This window comes from Gadus morhua, chromosome 20 (assembly GCF_902167405.1).
Source record: "Gadus morhua chromosome 20, gadMor3.0, whole genome shotgun sequence".
Classification (NCBI taxonomy): Eukaryota; Metazoa; Chordata; class Actinopteri; order Gadiformes; family Gadidae; genus Gadus; species Gadus morhua.
The window spans coordinates 24056278-24075565 of record NC_044067.1 but is presented as its reverse complement, the minus strand read 5'-3'; the positions used below and the strand labels follow the sequence as shown (position 1 = coordinate 24075565).

The window sequence follows — 19288 nt, the reverse complement described above, 5'->3', positions numbered from 1 at the left end:
ACATGCGGTGCGTTACTATGAATTGATTGAATAAACTGCTTAATCCGAACGCACCCCTGGCTCCAAACACAAACTGCTAGTGAGGAAACCGGTTGGGTTAACAACGAGATAAGCGATTATGATTGGCTAAGGCAGAGTCATGTTTCATGGTAGCCGTGTTTTCACGCGTGTTTTCACGTGCACCACACAAACACACACACACATGCACACACGTACACGCTCACACCTAACAGATTAGATGAAGCAGCAGAAATGGCGAGTCCAGCATTACATTGGTTTTGTATTACTTTTAATAACAATTATAAGAAACTCTAGACTATTATTAATGTTATTAAGCAATCAAAGAGTTAACAAGTTTCTAATAAATGCTTATAATCTCACAATAAACATGTTTATTATGTTAACACTTATTGATAGTCTTATTAACACCAATTAATGTTAATAAGCATATAATAAGTGTCTTATTACCTATAGAGAGATTTTCAGTCTACAGAAAGAGACGAGAGCGACAAGAGCCGCAATCATGTCTTGTTGTGCGGTTGGTTGCAAAAACCCTTTTAATATAACTATTTATCCCATTTATTCTACTTCTTGCTTGCCAACATAATTAAACAATTCAAATACCTCTATAATTAAGCTTTTTCTTATTCGTATTGCATGCTTATTAAATGTATACTCTGTTTGAGTTCATCTCCCTCAAAAAGTAGTCCCCTTTAATTTACGATTGATCAAACATGCTTTGACACCTTGGAAGGGCATTATCCTACTTATACCATAGTCACTTGCCAAAGTAAAGAAATTCAGAGATCATTTATATTTTCATGCGTTTTACAATCCAAATATAAAGTTTTTTCACATAAAAAGGACGGACCATAGCTACGACTTGGCAACGGGAGGTATAGAGATTAGCCAGAGAGCTAACGTTATGGATTGTACATATTTCTAATTCAAAATTATACCACAGATACTCTAGGGTCTATAACATATAACCGCGTTGTCTGATTAGTTTAATTCATTTTTCACAATTCACCAGCCCTCGTTTTGAAAAATAATCACGCACCATCGTTTCAATGGAAATCGCGACGGTCTATACTTTCAACATAAAGTGTACATATTCATAATTCGAAATTCGTCCCAGCCTTTATACCACAGATACTCTAGGGTCTATAGCATATAAACCGCGTTGTCTGATTACAGTTTAATTAATTTTTCACAATTTACCAGCTCTTGTTTTGAAGAATAATCACTGCGCCATTCTTTCAAATGGAAATCGCGACGGTCTATAAATTCAACATAAAGTGTACATATTTATAATTCGAAATTTGTCCCCAGCCTTTATACCACAGATACTCTAGGGTCTATACTATAGCATATAAACCTTGTTGTCTGATTACAGTTTAATTGTAACAGTAAGCTGACAAAATCGTTAATTAACACCGCAATTGCAAATTAACCACAGCCCCTTTCACAACCGCTGCAAAATCTGAGCCGGTTCCGGGCCTGTTCGGAGCTAGGGCCAGTGTTTTGGTTTCACACCCGCCAAAGACCGGCTCCAGCCCCTAAAAACCGGTTCAACTCCAGCCCCACTTTTGAGCTGGGCTAGAACTAGAACCGCTTTTACGCCGGGGGCAGGGGGCGGAGTTATCCGTACCTTCATAAACAGGAAGACCAACGAAGACCGGCATTTTAAAACACAGAAGTAAACAATGGACGTGAACACATTGTTCACGTTGAATATTCCGATTTAAAACGGTCCTTTTTTGTTTTTTCAGATTTTGTTTTAAATCGGAATATTCAAAGAACGAACCATACACAGATTGAATCGAAGACGAAAATTGTTGTTGTTGTGTTTGAAACTGGCGCGAGGGTTCTTCTAATGGTACGGCCACACACAACCGCGTTACTCGCGTTGGATAAGGCGAGTTAGGATAACGCGCCTAACCTGACGCTTGATCATTGTGTGGTGGTTCAACGCGCCAACGCAGCTAGATGAGTCCATGTCCATGCAAGTGAACGGAGCGTTCCCTCTTCGTCATAACTATCAAACCAAACATCCTTCACATTCAACGAGCAAACATTATGAAATTAAAATGCACATTTTCTCGCTAAAAATGTGTCCATTAAACGCATTTAATGGCGTAACTATGTTACTATTTTCACCCAGAATAAAGAAAGATGTCGGCCGTATGCTTCTGTCCAAGCTCACTACTCTCTAAGCGGAGACGTTTGCAGTGACGTCATGACGTTGCTCACGCCGGCTCCATGGCTGGCTCTGGCCGGTGTGAAACCAACTGGTTCTTAACTGGGATAAGGCTGGAACCTGTTTGGAACTGGCCCTAGCACCAGCCCGGAACTGGCTCTTGGTTCTTTTTGGTGTGAAAGCCCCAACAGAGATAACCCTGGCAACCGGTCAAACAGATTTATTTTTGCCACCATTCTGCGCGCGCATCCGCCGTGTTGATAAACAAATAATCCCCCTATTAATAAAGGCTTATTACAAGGACCTTAATATAAAGCGTTACCGACAGCTGTTATTTGAGAACATATAGATAACTCAAGATAGGCCTACAATATGCACGTTTATTTTTAAGATAGCTCCAGTCCAAATTAAGAAGAAAAAAAAACAGATCTCCCTCCTCCTCAGAGCCTCGCCCACAAGGAACATTTCCTCTACTGCTGAGTCTGAACCATTTACCTAGATCCCTTATAGTCAGTGTCTTCATAGAGATAATGTATCGTAGAGACCATTTCAAACTTTAAATAATAACTAATAGAATAGTTAATAATAGAAAATATCAGCAAATCTGGAGGGGAGGTTGATCCTTGTAGATATAGGTGGGATAGAGCTGAGATGGAGTCACATATATAGCTGATGAGATATAGAAAAGAGTAACAGATGTAGTTGAGATATAGAGATGAGATATAGGTATAGATGAGGTATAGGTATAGGCCTATAGGTGAGATATAGGTATAGATGAGATATAGGTATAAATGAGATATAGGTACAGATAAGATATAGCTATAGGTGAGATATAGGTAAATAGAGTATAGGTATTGATGATATAGGTATAGGTGAGATATACAGTGTAGGAATAGATGCTGTGATTGACAGACTGAGTGGTGAGATAGTGACCCGTCGGTAACCATGACAACAGAACCAGAGCTTTAAACTCATATTGCTAGCTTCTCTGCTTACAAACTGTAGTACATCAAAGACACACTAATGCATACACAATGTTACACACACACAAAAACACTGAATACAGAAGCAAACTCATTAACACACAAAAATACACACAGACACTCTCATACAAACTAACACAGAGACACACACACAGATTCATTAATGCACACAGTAATTCAGAGCAATGAAGACATTTATAGATAGGTACATAAACACATTGTGTGTGTGTGTGTGTGTGTGTGTGTGTGTGTGTGTGTGTGTGTGTGTGTGTGTGTGTGTGTGTGTGTGTGTGTGTGTGTGTGTGTGTGTTCACACTGCGTTGGTGGAGTCCGCTCAAAGTTCCTCCTTGTGTTTCTATGACAACGACAAGGCATTATGCCGCAGAAAGAGAGGGGGAGAAGGAGAGAGAAGGGGAGAGAGAGGGAGAGAGAGACAGATGTAGAAAGAAGAGGGAGTGAAAGAAAGATGGAGGGAAATAAAGAGAGGAGACAGAGGGAAGAGAGGGGGAGGAGAGAGAGGGAGGAGAGATAGAGGGGGGAGAGAGAGAGAGGTTGCAGGCAGAGACAACCAGGGAGAGAGGAGAGAGATGGGGAATAGAGACAGAGAGATATACTGGGGAGAGAGAGCGAGAATGTTGTATTTAAATTAGAGCTGTCAAGCGATTAAAATATTTAATCGTGATTAATCGCATTAATGTCATAGTTAACTCTAATTAATCGCGATTAATCACAAATTATTTTTCTATGCTAAATATCCCTTGATTTTTTTGTCCCATAATTCTTCTAATTTTAATTCTCTTATCAACATGGTGAAGTGCATCGGCTTGCCTTGTGCAAATGATTTTTTATTGATAACAACATTGGCATATACACTGATCAAAACAGGACGATACAAAGAAAGAGCCTATAGTGCAATTAAACGACTGCTTTGAACAAATGTCATTTGAACATAGCAGTCAGGCTACTGCTTCTTTGTTTTGAGCCAAAAAAAAATAATGTTTTTTTGCCCCTCCCCCTGATAAGACCCTGCTGGCCCTGTATGTGAGGCTTTGGCAATGCAAACATGTTGTTGTCATGCTACAAATAATTAATCAAATGAGAGGGTAGAGGGGGAGAGATATCTGAACAGTGTTTCTAATTACCTCTATTTCTGTTAACAGGCACAAGTTCAAAAGCACATCCCAGAGGTAAGACACACGCACACACAAACACACACACACACGCACGCACGCACGCACGCACGCACGCACGCACGCACGCACGCACGCACACACACACACACACACACACACACACACATGATCTAGTGTTTAATGACTACATCATTAAACACTACATCATTAAACACTACATCATTAAACATTACATCACTACACAATATGACTACATCATTAAATACTATGACTACATCATTCAACACTAGATCATTAAACACTACATCATTACACACTATGACTACATCATTAAACACTATGACTAGAGAAAGAGAAACCGAGAAGGTTGTGTGGTCGGAGCTCTGCCCGGGCAGCAGTCTCTCTGAGACTCCAGTATGATGCCAGGGTGAGGCCTCTCTGAGACTCCAGTATGATGTCAGGGTGAGGCCTCTCTGAAACTCCAGTATGATGTCAGGCTGAGGCCTTTCTGAGACTCCAGCATGATGTCAGGGTGAGGCCTCTCTGAGACTCCAGTATGATGTCAGGCTGAGGCCTTTCTGAGACTCCAGCATGATGTCAGGATGAGGCCTCTCTTAGACTCCAGTACAGAGATGGAAATTAACTTTGCCCACCAGCCACTGTGGCAGGTAGATTTAAAAATCGACCAGCCACTCATCTTTTTTACCAGCCACTTTTTATATGCTATATTTTTTTTTATATGCGTACATTTTAAACAATATAATAGTAACAATAGATAAGAAAAGTGTTTTTCATACACATCATTTTTTCCATCAGAAGTGATTTTTACTGTAAGTAGGTGCTATCAAGGAACTTAATTGAAAATGTTACACTCTTGCCGCATTTGATAAACAATACACAGGTATCTGGCATGTTAAGTCATGTTTATTTCAAAAGGGGTTACGATGACAAGTTTGGGGATAATTCATCTGGTATTTTCAATAAAAAACAAATTGATATATTAACAATAAAACCACATGCATGGATACACCATCATAAGTCAATAGGAACATTTTTTTTTCAGTGCACTGGCCTTTTCATTTTTTCTATTCAACCAGTATTGGATTGGAATGGATTGGATTCACTTTATTGTCATTGTGCAGAGTACAACGAAATGAGGTTTTGTGACCAACTGGAAGTGCAAAGGAGCAGTAAAATGCAGTTTGTACATGAATTATACAATATCAGAGCAGCATAGAGGTACAATAAGTGCAGTAAATATAAATATAAATAAATATAAATATAGTAATATAAATTCAAGTAGAGGGATAATTGTTCAGTCAACTAGCATGGATATAAATATAAATATAAATAAACATAAATATAGTATAATAAAATAGAGTACTATGGGTGTTGATACAGGGGATATGTAAATTCAAGTAGAGGGATAATTGTTCAGATCAACTAGCATGGAATGGTGCAATGAATGGCCGCGGGGGGGGGGGGGGGGGGGGGGGGGCAGACACTGAGGGGGTAGGGGGGGGTAGAGTTTAGGGAGGTGTGGACAGCCGCAGGGAAAAAGCTCCCCTAAACCTGCTAGTCGGGGGTCCGGAGAGACCTGTAGACCTGTAGATGATGCGTTGCATCAGTTTTCACCACCACTCTGCAGGGCTTTTCCGGTCAGAGACAGAGCAGTTGCCATACCATACTGCGACACAGTTTGGTAAGGATGCTCTCAATGATGCAGCGGTAGAAGTTCACCAGGAATCTGAGGAGACAGATGGGCTTTTTTTAATTTTCCTCAAGAAGAAGAGACGCTGGTGAGCCTTCTTGATCAGCTTAGAGGTTGTTGAGGGTCCAGAGAGGTCCTCTGAGATGTGGACACCTAGGAACCTATAGCTGGTGACACGCTCAAACTCCACCCGTACCATGTATAATGAAATCTGCCCCTATAATGCACATATGTATCCTCTCGGCATAGGAAGACTCATACTCTACCTATGCATTCGAAATTAAACATTTGAAAACAGACCATGAAGAAACAAAACAAGAAACAATGACTCAATAAGTGCAAGGACACATTGAAAAACGTTCAAGAATACATTAAACTATATCTATATATATATATCGGAACTCTCTCCAAAAAAAACCCTGTTGACAAACTTGACAGTCACTCATTTTCAAAAACGTGAAGGTGACTTTTTGAGGACTCGTGGTCCTTCGCGGCTTACAATTTTGGGGTTTGTGTCCCACTCTCAAAACTATTGGACCTGTGGCCATCCGAAGCATGTTTTTACGACAGAGAGCACAGAACATTGTCTGGCTCGTTCCGTAAAACACCAGCCAGTCACAGTGTTGCCCACTGTCCGATGTTCGCCATCTGTCATTAAAACAACGCTTATTTTTGGTGATGACAGGCGTACTATCATCCGCCACCTGTACCTGGCCTACACTCTCCTCAGCTGTTTCTCTTTCCTCCGTCGAGGAAACCCAACATTGCTTTCTCTAGTAGTTCTTTCTTTATCTGTCAATAATTTGCCTGGCATACTATACTGAATGTTGATACCGGCATCTATGGTAACCGGTATATTATTCCGGATGTTGACAGTCGCAGTTCAGCAAAAGAGGCGTAGAAGAAGAAGGGGGCCGGATGTTGACAGTAAGTTGTGGGACTGTGCAGCGCTGTATGACAAACGTATTAAATATGCTAATTTGATCGGACCTGACTGGAAAGTATTACCCAACACAGTGGCGGGTGAAGTGACACAATTCACCCGCCACCATACAAATCCACCCGTAAATGGCGTGTGGCGGGAGTTAATTTCCATCCCTGCTCCAGTATGAATGTCAGGGACGAGGCCTCTCTGAGACTCCACTATGATATCAGGCTGAGGCCTCTCTGAGACTCCAGTATGATGTCAGGCTGAGGCCTCTCTGAGACTCCAGTATGATATCAGGGTGAGGCCTCTCTGAGACTCCAGTATGATGTCAGGGTGAGGCCTCTCTGAGACTCCCGTATGACATCAGGGTGAGGCTCTCTGAGACTCCAGTATGATGCCAGGGTGAGGCCTCTCTTGCCGCTTTCACACCAAAAAGAACCGAGAGCCAGTTCGGGCTGGTGCTAGGGCCAGTTCCAAACTGGTTCCAGCCTTACCCCAGTTAAGAACCGGTTGGTTTCACACCGGCCAGAGCCAGCCATGGAGCCGGCGTGGAGCAACGTCATGACGTCACTGCAAACGGTCTCGCTAGTGAGCTTGGACAGAAGCATACGGCCGACATCTTTCTTATTCTGGGTGGAAATAGTAACATAGTTACGCCATTAAATGCGTTTATGGAAACATTTTTTAGCGAGAAATGTGCATTCTACTTTCATAATGTTCGCCTCGGTGAATGTGAAGGATGTTTGGTTTGATAGTTATGATGAAGAGGGAACGCTCCGTTCACTTGCATGGGCATGGACTCATCTGGCTGCGTTGGCGCGTTGACGCCTGAACCACCACACAATGATCAAGCGTCAGGTTAGGCGCGCAGAAGAAACCCTCGCGCCAGTTTCAAACACAACAACAACAATTTCGTCTTCGATTCAATCCGTGTATGGTTCGTTCTTTGAATATTCCGATTTTAAAACAAAATCAGAAAAAACTAAAAAGAACCATACACGGATTCACGTCCATTGTTACTTCGGTGTTTTAAAAAATGCCGGTCTTCGTTTGGACTCTCCTGTTTATGAAGGTACGGATAACTCCGCCCCCCTGCCCCTGGCATAAAAGCGGTTCTAGTTCCAGCCCAGCTCTAAAGCGGGGCCAGAGTTGAACCGGTTTTTAGGGGCCGGAGCCGGTCTTTGCGGTGTGAAACGAAAGCCCTGGCCCCTAGCTCCGAACTGGCCCGGAACCGGCCCCCGATTTGCGGCGGTGTGAAAGGGGCATCTGAGACTCAGACCAGTATGATGTCAGGGTGAGGCCTCTCTGAGACTCCAGTATGTTGCCAGGGTTACGACATTCGTCGTAAAAAATTGTACCTTGTTCAATTCCCCTTAGCTTTAAAACCTGTCCGTTCAGAAGTCTGTGTTTGCAAAATTCTTTAATCTTGGTCATAGTTATATAGTTTATATACATTGATATATATAGTTATATATCAATCATTACAAAATATACCACCAAAATACAAACCGCTGCTATCAAAAATATTGGTTGAACCATCCTTTGTGCTAGATGTCGGCACCATTTACATATGACCATTTACATGGTCATAGTTTTTATATAAATTCAAATAATAAACATAAAAGCAACCAAAGGAACCTTATAGGTGGTCAAAATTGGAAGGAAGTTGAGCCCGCTGGTTCCTGAAGGCCAAGGTTCTCATCCCAGTCCATGTGTTACCGTGCAAGGCAGTGAGGAGAAGTAACAGTTCTGCCAACAGGGCAAGACAGTAAAGCTGAATGACACAGTTGTGTTCAGTAACATTGTGACTTACCTGCTTCCATTTTCTCAAATCCCTTTGTCCCGCCATCTGAAACTTGTGCTCTATCTTCTCCCCTTACTGTGCTCTATCCCCATCACTGTGGTGTCTTTATTAGATGGAAGAGGACTGATTTTGCTGATGAAGACTTGTGCAAAGGATTTTCACAAAGGTGGATAAGAGGCTCATGGTTATGCAAGTAATCACCATCAACTGTTAATAGATATCCTCCTCTTGTTTTACCAGATTTAATCCCATAACGTTGTGGGTCTTCTATGAGATCTGTGTTAAATGTTTTGAAAAGGGTGTGAGAAATGTGTGAAACCAATGAAAAGGTTTTAACACATTTGCAAGAAAAGCCCTGCTGTGCTGAGGAGGTTGTGATGAATATCAGGTGGATGCCAGTTCCCTTAGCGTGTCTTAGCCAGAAGACAAGGCCATGCTGCAGCGAACCACAGGGGCCGCTCGCAGTAGGCCTACTGTGTTTGGGTTCTGTGCAAAGGTTTATGAGTGGGAGATCACTAGGATTTAGGATCTTTGCAGTTCATGTTGGGTTGTGTTCAGGGGCGGAGTGGGGCACTAATAGCCACCGGGAGAATCCTCCCCGGTCCGACCCTGCCCCCGGCCCCCCCCCACATGTTGGGGTCGCCGTGGTATACGGTATTAACGGTATTAACGGTGTGTGAGGCCAACACTGATTACTCAACACCGGCAACACCGTCAGTAATAAAAAAAAAAATCTGTAAAAATGAATGATGTAATTATAATTAAGAAAATAAAAATGTGTAAAATAGGCCACAGTTCTGCTCTGTGCGGAAGAGAATTGGCGCTCCGAGAATTAGCGCAATTTCTTACAAGACCGGTAACCATAGCAACGCCGGTAAACAAAAGCACTCCGGATGGCCGTAGTGCTCCCCGCACTACAGCCATCCGGAGGCGCACAGAGCTTTTGGCAGTGATATTATGCATAGATATATGTATTAACTAGATGCCTTATGTTGGCGTCTAGAACGTCACCATAGGCGGCCATCTTACCACAGCAAGCTGCTCACCCATAACATTGTGTTGGTAGTGGTACATGTACTTTTTAAATAACCATAACTTGCTCAATTTTCAACCGATTTACAAACGGTTTGGTTTATTACAAACGTTATTAACGTGGTTATGATATTGTACCTATTTTAGAACATTATTCTATTTTTCATTATTCTATCAAAAGCATGCAGTGTCATAACTACATCTCTGACGTTTATAACAAACCAAACCGTTTGAAAATGGTTTGAAAATTTTGCAAGTTATGGTTATTTAAGTATGTGTACCACTACCAACACAATGTTATGGGTGAGCAGCTTACTGTGGTAAGATGGCCGCCAGTGGTGACGTTCGACTCCATTGGCCAGCAGCGCGGACGAGGCATCTAGTTATATATATCTATGATATAATGTATAAAATGATATTATACTATTATATATAGAACGTTATAAGATTCTGTCACCCAGTGTGAGAGGAAAGTTGACGGAGAAGATGGCGGTTGACCTAGTTTCACAGTTTATACCGTTTATACTCGGTAATACCGGTGTTGACACGACTACTATACATGCTCCAAATCTGTTAACATATTGTAGCGCCGAACAGGAAGAACAGGGAGTCAGGTTCTTGGTCAACTAGGGGTCTGTGCCTCATACACCGCTCGACTACAGAAAACCCTCTTTTTATTGCCTCATTCACACGTACATAGAACAGCACACCTACTAACACACAAGTCATTCTCGGTGGCGGTGGCAACACAACAGAACAACACACAACAATGAACAATCCCAACCCCATTAACAATCCCAACCCATTAACCCCACTGAATCATTAATAAACCCCAACAACTAGTAACGGACCCGAACAACAACAATAACAGCAACAATAACACAACAACATGCGCGCCGGGAATCCCCCAGAATCACCCGGCCACGAACCCGGAAGTGAATGAACCCGTTGCGAACACTGGTCCGCTACAATATTCTCCATCCATTAAAAGAGAAAGATCAGTTAAGTCATTAATTCGTCCCTGAAATATACCAGCCCGCACATACACATTTGACTAGCAGCTTGTGCTAGCTCCTATGTTCCCCGCTCGGGGGACATAGGACCCTTTTTTAAAAAAAAAGGTCCTATGTTCCCCGTTTTTCCCAAAAAGTGTCCCATGTTCCCCTGTAGCCATACATACCGGGGAGCATAGGACCCTTTTCTGGGAAAAGGGTCCTATGTTCCCCGCAATCTATCAATCTTTAAAAATATTGAAACTTTGACGCGACTCTCATAGGGATCGGGGAGCTCTCATAGGGATTGGGCTTCTCGGGTTTGTTTACCGGCGTTCTGTGAATAGACTGCGTCAGGTATTTCCGACGTCTCTCCCTCTTCCACAAAAGGTAAAAGACATGCAATGGTAGTTATCTCGGCCGGAATCTGGCAGCAATGGTAGAAAAAGTAACAGACCGGGGAACATAGAACCCTTTTTTTGAAAAAGGGTCCTATGTTCCCCGGTCACATACATATCGGGGAACATAGGACCCTTTTTGGGAAAAAGCGGGGAACCTAGGACCCTTTTTTTTTTTTTTTAAAAAGGGTCCTGTGTTCCCCAGTCCCATACAAAGAGGGGAACATAGGACCCGGGGAACATAGGAGCCGGGGAACATAGACACGCTCCCGCTCCCGCCCTAGCAATAACGTCAGTTTTTTCCGTCAATTCACCTGCACAAACTCGTTAATGCCTGACTTCGGAATAAATCTGTTATTTTTGAGCACTTAGATGCATCCCCCTCCAACATCCGCTTCTTCTTTATTCTGGCCTTTTCAGCCCCTCCTTTCTCTTTTCTCTTCTTGCCTTCCATGAGTGCCACAACAAGCAAAAGCAAGCAACCACGAACTTGCTCCCCTTCTCTGTCTGACGTGTCTTTAGGGTCATGCCATTAGACGTGGGGCCGCTCATATATCCCCCTACATTTCCGAAAATGGACTTGACCTGCAAGCTGTTTATTTGATAAACGCATTTCCCAATCCCAGGAGTCGTTGCTCCATTCTACGTCAATTCAAGAACAAAAAAATTAAAGTAAACTGTAGTTCGTATTATTTATTTATGGCCATGAAAGTTCTGTAACGCCTGAATAATGAAGAATTAAATGAAGTAAAAAAGAAAACGATATAAAGAAAAACCATGAATGAGACATAGAGAGTAAGCAAGTGGTATATATACATTGGTTGGATGTTCTCAAGACATATATTGTTTATTTTGGGGATTTTCACGGCGTCTTGACGGGGAATAAATTAGGCTCAGGGCCGGCTTGCAGACGCCTCGCGGCCTCTCACAACTGTGGGCCGGTCCAACTGACTTCGCAGGCCGCTCACAATTGTGTGCACCTGACCTCGCTGGCCGGCCGGCCGACCGGGTAATCTCCCGATCGCCCCGACGGCCAATCCGCCTCTGGTTGTGTTTGTCTTGAGCAGGACTCGGAGCACGGTGACGTCCGTAACTGACAACAGCACTGCCATGTAGCCTTATATTGCGGGAAGCCATTTATCATGGCTTCCACTTAAATAATTCTGGGTCATTTCACTCAGTTAGGAACCTTCCTTAGAGAACGACCATTAGCAGCTAAAGAGACAAGATAGAGAGACCAGCTATTGAGACCAGCTAGTGAGACCAGCTAGTGAGACCAGCTAGACGAGACCAGCTAGTGAGACCAGCTAGTGAGACCAGCTAGTGAGATCTGCTAGTGAGACCAGCTAGGGAGATCAGCTAGAGAGACCAGCTGGTGAGACCATCTAGTGAGACCAGCTAGGGAGACCTGCATCTCCATTTCAACTGTTGTTTTAGCTGATGACACGCCTCTCTTAAGTTGGCCGTCCTGCACAAGGTCTGGGCTTGATAGATGGGGCCTGCAGGACAGGTCAGATTAACAGGCTGAAACCAGGATGTGGGACTGGGGGGACATAGAAAACGCCATCAGACTAAATACTTTGGGGGGGGGAAAGTAGATGATACTAAGCGGCCAAGAGTTAAACTGACGTTGAACGAGAACTCACTTATCTGGAGATGAGTGAAAGGGAAGACGCAGATGAACACTTGGCGTAGATTGAGCAGAGGAAGTGAAGGGTGAATATTCGTGTACATTGAGCAGAGGAAGCGGAGGGTGAACAGGAGAGCTGAAGCCTGGACCAAGCTTACCAATCCACACACAGCCAAACAGAGGAACAAGAGAGAGAGACTGGGCCAGCCTCGGGTGAGGTTGAAATACCTAGCCCATGGGCTGGCCAGGGAGAAAAGAGGACGCTGCACCATCTCTTGGCTTTTGATAGACCCCAACCCCTGCAGGTGGTGTTCATCACAGATGAAGCACCTGGGCTGCACTACAGCTGACACCACCCTCGCAGGTGGTGGTCATCTCAGATGAAGCTCTTGGGCGGCCGTCTTTCACACCGACCTCAATCCTTACAGCGCGCTGACCTAGCAAGCAAACCCTAACCCTAAGCATTTCATAGATTTAACAATATTTACTAAACAATACAGTCAGAATTGACGTAGCATTACCCCATAAGCTTTGTCTTTCTTAATGCCATGTTTGGGATAAAATTGCTCATGCATCTTTCAGAACTGCATTCTTTAAAGAGCCCATGCCATTAAAATCACATTTTTCCTGTTGTTTGTTAAATAACATAGGTCTGAATAAGTTTGTGAGCTGTGGTAAGTTTGAAATCTATGCAGTGTGTCTGCTGAATGCAATAGGCAATGAAAGGAAAAAGGCAGAAGAAATTAGCCAATCTGGATAAGGTGACACTGTGACGTAGCGTTGTCAAACTATTATTCATGGCCCTGCCCACTTGGTTGGTTCGTAACCACCCACAAGAATTCTGAAGGAGTCATGATTGAGCTAGTGCTAAATGCTAATACGTGTATGGTAGTTGCTTAGTTCGTAGTAACAGGCTATTTACAGAATTTTGAATGCAATGGCAGAACAACATCGAAGTACATGAACTGCGACATGCTGCCTGCCGCCGGTTGCCGCGGCGCGAGGCACCACCGCCGCGAAGCACCACCGCCCGGCAGCGGGCAGCCGGGCGGTGGTGCCTTGCGCCGGCAGCAGGCAGCAGGCAGCGCGCGGTTCTGTCTACTACAGATTGATGTGGAAGTGGAAGAACCAGAGACGTCGGAGAACCCGACGAAGTCCTTTGTGATTCATTATATCGTCTGGACATGCACACAGCTTTTGGCCGTGATAATATGTATTATTTGATATAGATATCTATACCATGGCGGCGACGCGACTGGTTCGCTGCGACCCCCCGAGAGCAAAAATACGGTGTTATTTATGTTATTTATGTGTATTTAAATCGAAATCTATGTGTCTTAAACTATGTTAAACGTATAAACTATAAACTATTACTATTATAACTATTTATACGTTTAACTATGTGTCTTAAACCTATAAATCGTACTCTTCTACTGGAACTCAAATGCAGTCCGGCAGTTGTACCATCGGGGGAACTTCTCAACGAACTACAGGCTCTTGGCTTGCTATGTAAACCCCCCAGCCCCAGCCTTGGCAAGGGCTGGCTGAGGAGGCGCCGTAAGCGATGTGAGAGACGCTGTAAGAGGGGAAAGAGAGCCGGCGTCCGTGCTAGACTAAGAGCCAACTCTAGCCGGCCGGCTCTCCCGTCTATCCTGCTCTCCAACGTCCGCTCCCTGGAGAATAAACTGGACTACATCCGACTACAGCGGACTACTCAACGGGGGACTAGGGACTGCTGTGTCTGTGTTTTTACAGAGACATGGCTCAACGATCGAGTCCCGGATGCGGCCATTCAGCTAGACGGACTAACCTCGCATCGAGCCGACAGGGACTCATCACTGTGCGGCAAGACCCGAGGTGGCGGACTGTGTGTTTACATCAACACTGACTGGTGCAACAACTCTGCCCTAGTCTCAAAGTACTGTTCATCGCTGGTGGAATACGCGGTTGTGGGATGTAGACCCTTTTATTTGCCACGAGAGTTCTCCTCCCTGCATGTGGTAGCTGTTTACATTCCCCCCAGTGCAAATGCTAAGGATGCGCTGGCCGCACTTTACGGAGCCATTAGCGATCTCCAAAACACTCACCCAGAAGGACTGCTCATTGTCGCTGGAGATTTCAACCATGCAAATCTCAAAACCGTGCTTCCTAAATTTCATCAACATGTGGATTTTGCGACGAGAGGGGCGAGCATGCTGGACCTTGTTTACACCAACGTAATTGGTGCGTACCGGGCTGAGCCCCGCCCCCACCTCGGATACTCGGATCACATCTCCGTCAAGCTGATCCCAGCATACAGACCGCTCGTCAGACGCTCCAGACCAGCCAAGAAACAGGTGAAAACCTGGCCAGCAGGAGCCATCTCTGCCCTCCAGGACTGTTTTGAGTGCACCGACTGGCATATGTTTAGGGAAGCAGCAACCACCGACGGCTTCATTGACCTGGAGGAGTACACAGCATCAGTGACTGGTTACATCAGTAAGTGCACTGATGACGTCACTGTCACCAAGTCCATCACCACACGCTCCAATCAGAAGCCATGGATGACTGCAGAGGTATGTGCACTGCTGAGAGCCCGAGACATAGCCTTCAGAGCAGGTGATAAGGAGGCTCTGAGCATAGCGAGGGCAATACTGGCCCGGGCTATCAGGGACGCTAAGCGTGCACATGCTCAGAAAATCCACGGCCACTTCAGAGACAGTGAAGACACACGGCAGCTATGGCAGGGCATCCAAGCCATCACCAACTACAGGACATCTACACCAGCCTGTGACAGCGATGCCTCATTGCCTGATGCGCTGAACGTGTTCTACGCTCGGTTTGAAGCAAAAAATGATGTGGTGGCGGAGAAGAACATTCCCTCTCCCGACGAACAAGTGCTACGTCTGACCACGGCTGAGGTGAAAAAGTCACTGCGCAGAGTGAATCCGCGTAAGGCTGTTGGCCCAGACAACATTCCCGGGAGTGTGCTCAAAGGATGTGCAGACCAGCTGGCAGATGTTCTCACGGACATCTTCAACATCTCCCTGAGCAGTGCCAACGTCCCATCGTGCTTCAAAACTACCACCATTGTCCCTGTGCCGAAGAAGTCACCTGTGTCCTGCCTCAACGACTACCGCCCCATAGCACTCACTTCTACCATCATGAAGTGCTTTGAGAGGCTGATCCTGAGGCACATAAAGAGCCTCCTGCCTCCCACCCTAGACCCCCTGCAGTTTGCGTATCGAGCAAACCGCTCTACCGATGACGCCATCTCATCCACCCTTCACCTAGCACTCACCCACCTGGAAAAAAAGGACACATATGTTAGAATGCTGTTCATAGACTTCAGTTCAGCATTCAACACAATCGTCCCCCAGCACCTGATCACGAAGCTGGGCTTGCTGGGCCTGAACATCTCCCTCTGCAACTGGATCTTGGACTTTCTGACGGGGAGACCCCAGACAGTCCGGATCGGGAAAAACACCTCCAACACCACCACTCTGAGCACAGGGGCCCCTCAAGGCTGTGTGCTCAGTCCACTGCTGTTCACACTACTGACGCACGACTGCACGGCGCTACACGGCTCGAATCACATCATCAAGTTCGCCGACGATACGACCGTGGTGGGTCTGATAGAAAAGAACGACGAGTCAGCTTACAGAGAGGAGGTGAAACAACTGCTAACCTGGTGCAAAGTCAACAACCTGTCCCTGAACGTAGACAAAACCAAAGAGATTGTTGTTGACTTCAGAAGAGCACAGAGGGACCACGAGCCGCTGGACGTTGATGGCTCCCCGGTGGAGATCGTGAAGAACACCAAATTCCTTGGTGTCCACCTGGCCGAGAGCTTAACCTGGTCCCTCAACACCGGCTCCACGGTTAAGAAAGCCCAGCAGCGCCTCCACTTCCTGAGAAGGCTAAAGAAAGCCCACCTCCCACCCCCCATTCTCACCACTTTTTACAGAGGGACCATAGAGAGCATCCTGGGTAGCTGCATCACAGCCTGGTTCGGAAACTGCACCAAACTGGACCGCAAGAACCTGCAGCGAGTAGTGAGGACAGCTGAGAAGATCATCGGCGTCTCTCTCCCCTCCATGTCAGACATTTACACCACTCGCTGCATCCGCAAGGCAACCAGCATTGTGGATGACCCCTCCCACCCCTCACACAAATTTTTCTCACCCCTTCCGTCTGGCAGAAGGTACCGGAGCCTCCGGTCCGCCACAACCAGACTACAGTACAGCTTCTTCCCCCAGGCCATCCGACTCCTCAACTCTAAGGGACAGATCTGATCATCTCTGTTGCCCTTGGTTTATGCACTATTGCACTATTGCTTTATATGAATATTTATTATATTCATATTTATATTCCCGCACTACTCAGACACATAGTCATATTTATATTTATATTCCCGCACTACAAATTCCACACAGTCACTTTACTGGTTTGCAGTTATATGTAGCATGTTGTTGTTGTTGTTGTTGATTTTTTTTTGTTATTATTGTCGCTCTATGTTGCACCTTATGTTCTTGGGAAACGCTATTTCATTTCACTGTATACTGTGTATATGGCTGAAATGACAATAAATTATCTTGAATCTTGAATCTTGAATCTATGTATTATATGATATTATTTAGATATAGAGCTCCAGGACTGTAACGCAAGTGTTGTACACTTCCTTGTTATTTGGATAACCGTTCTGCTGTTGGTGTGATGGCGCATAACACGTCGGACTCTCGTCTCTGGTATTTCTACAACGAGACTCGTAGTGGGGGTTATCTCAGCCATGGTTGAGAATGAATTGGGGGAAAGGAACATTGGCTTTGACTCCCTGAAGTAGGCATGAACCACAACATGGAGGAGAAAGGGATTGTTGACCGCGGTCGTCTCCCGCCGGAGCCTCGCTGCCGATGGACCACCGCTTCAGGAGGCGGTGATTAGCGCTGACCGCTGCCGAGGCGGCGGGAAGCAGGGCTCAAGCGGGATACATTCGCGGCCAACAATCCCCTTCTCCTCCATGTCGTGGTTCATGTACTTCAGGGAGTCAAAGCCAAAGTTCCTTTCCCCCAATTCATTCTCAACCATGGCTGAGATAACCCCCACTACGAGTCTCGTTGTAGAAATACCAGAGACGAGAGTCCGACGCGTTGTTTAGATCCTAATAACAACTCCAGCAGCATTACAGTCCTGGGGCTCTACATCTAAATAATATCATATAATACATAGATATCTATATCAAATAATACATATTATCACGGCCAAAACCTGTGTGCAGACGATATAATGAATCGCAAAGGACTTCGTCGGGTTCTCCGACGTCTCTGGTTCTTCCACTTCCACATCAATCTGAAGAAGACGCGGTCGTTTGATCGTCTGGAGGCTCACACAGCTTTTGGCCGTGATAATATATATTATGATATAGATATCTATGTATAAAATGGGTTTCTAAGAGCCATTGCGATACATCCACCGTAAACAGAGCGCATGGTACCGTGGCTACAAGCTGCTCAGGGCCAGGTGATAATATATATTATAGATTATATGATATAGATATGTATAATATGGGTTTATAAGAGCCATTGCGATACATCCACCGTAAACAGAGCGCATGCAGGGCCAGGTGATAATAAACATCATATATTATATTATATTATATAGATATCTATGTATAATATGGGTTTCTACGAGCCATTGCGATACATCCACCGCCAACAGAGCGGCGAGCGCATGGTACTGTGGCTACAAGCTGCTCAGGGCCACACCCCCACCCCCCTCCTTGACCTGCCTTGACACGCCCACCGTAACCAGAGCGCATTGTACTGTTGCTACAAGCTGCTCAGGGCCACACCCCCACCCCCCTCCTTGACCTGCCTTGACACGCCCACCGAAACAGCGCGTTTGGGGGAAGCTCAATGTGCGACTGGTTTGGAGTGGCTGTAACTCTGCACCACGGCTGAATTTCGGGGACGTCTTTGAATACTGTGTTTGTAGCCAACTAATACCTATATTAAAGCATCCATAAATAGCATGGCATGGGATCTTTAACTGCGCATGCGTTGTCCAGAACTGAATCCTAAGTCTCAGAAACTAGTCTCCATCACTGGGCAGAGCTGCTGTCATAGACAGCGTTGCGGGAAGATACCAGTCGCACCGATGTATATATCATAAAATGTAATATTTGACGTGATATATATACACTCAGACATGTGCCTATACTATAATAAACCTTACCAAAAATCGTTTTCATGGGAACACATCGAGTACTACTACTAGTATCTCTTTCATTCCATTGTTAAACACTGTAATGCGCCTTCTCTAACCAACTGTCCTCCTATCTCTCACAAAACCATCTGCTTGGCTGCTTGGCTTCAAGACCGCACATTCCACTGAGACAGCTCTCCTCGTAGTGACTGAGTCACTCAGTGGTGCAAGAGCCTCGTCCCTCTAATCAGTTCTCATTCTCTTTGACCTGTCCGCGGCGTTCGCCCCCTGACT

The 19288-nt window shown here is 45.1% G+C and overlaps 1 protein-coding gene across 1 annotated transcript in view; it reads left to right on the top strand.

Annotated features, from left to right (window-relative positions):
* pde1a (phosphodiesterase 1A, calmodulin-dependent) overlaps nt 1-19288 on the top strand; it is a 60928-nt gene that overhangs the window by 10254 nt on the left and 31386 nt on the right. The window contains 1 exon segment of the mRNA XM_030344122.1: nt 4344-4370. Within this exon segment, the coding sequence (XP_030199982.1) occupies nt 4344-4370 (27 nt within the window).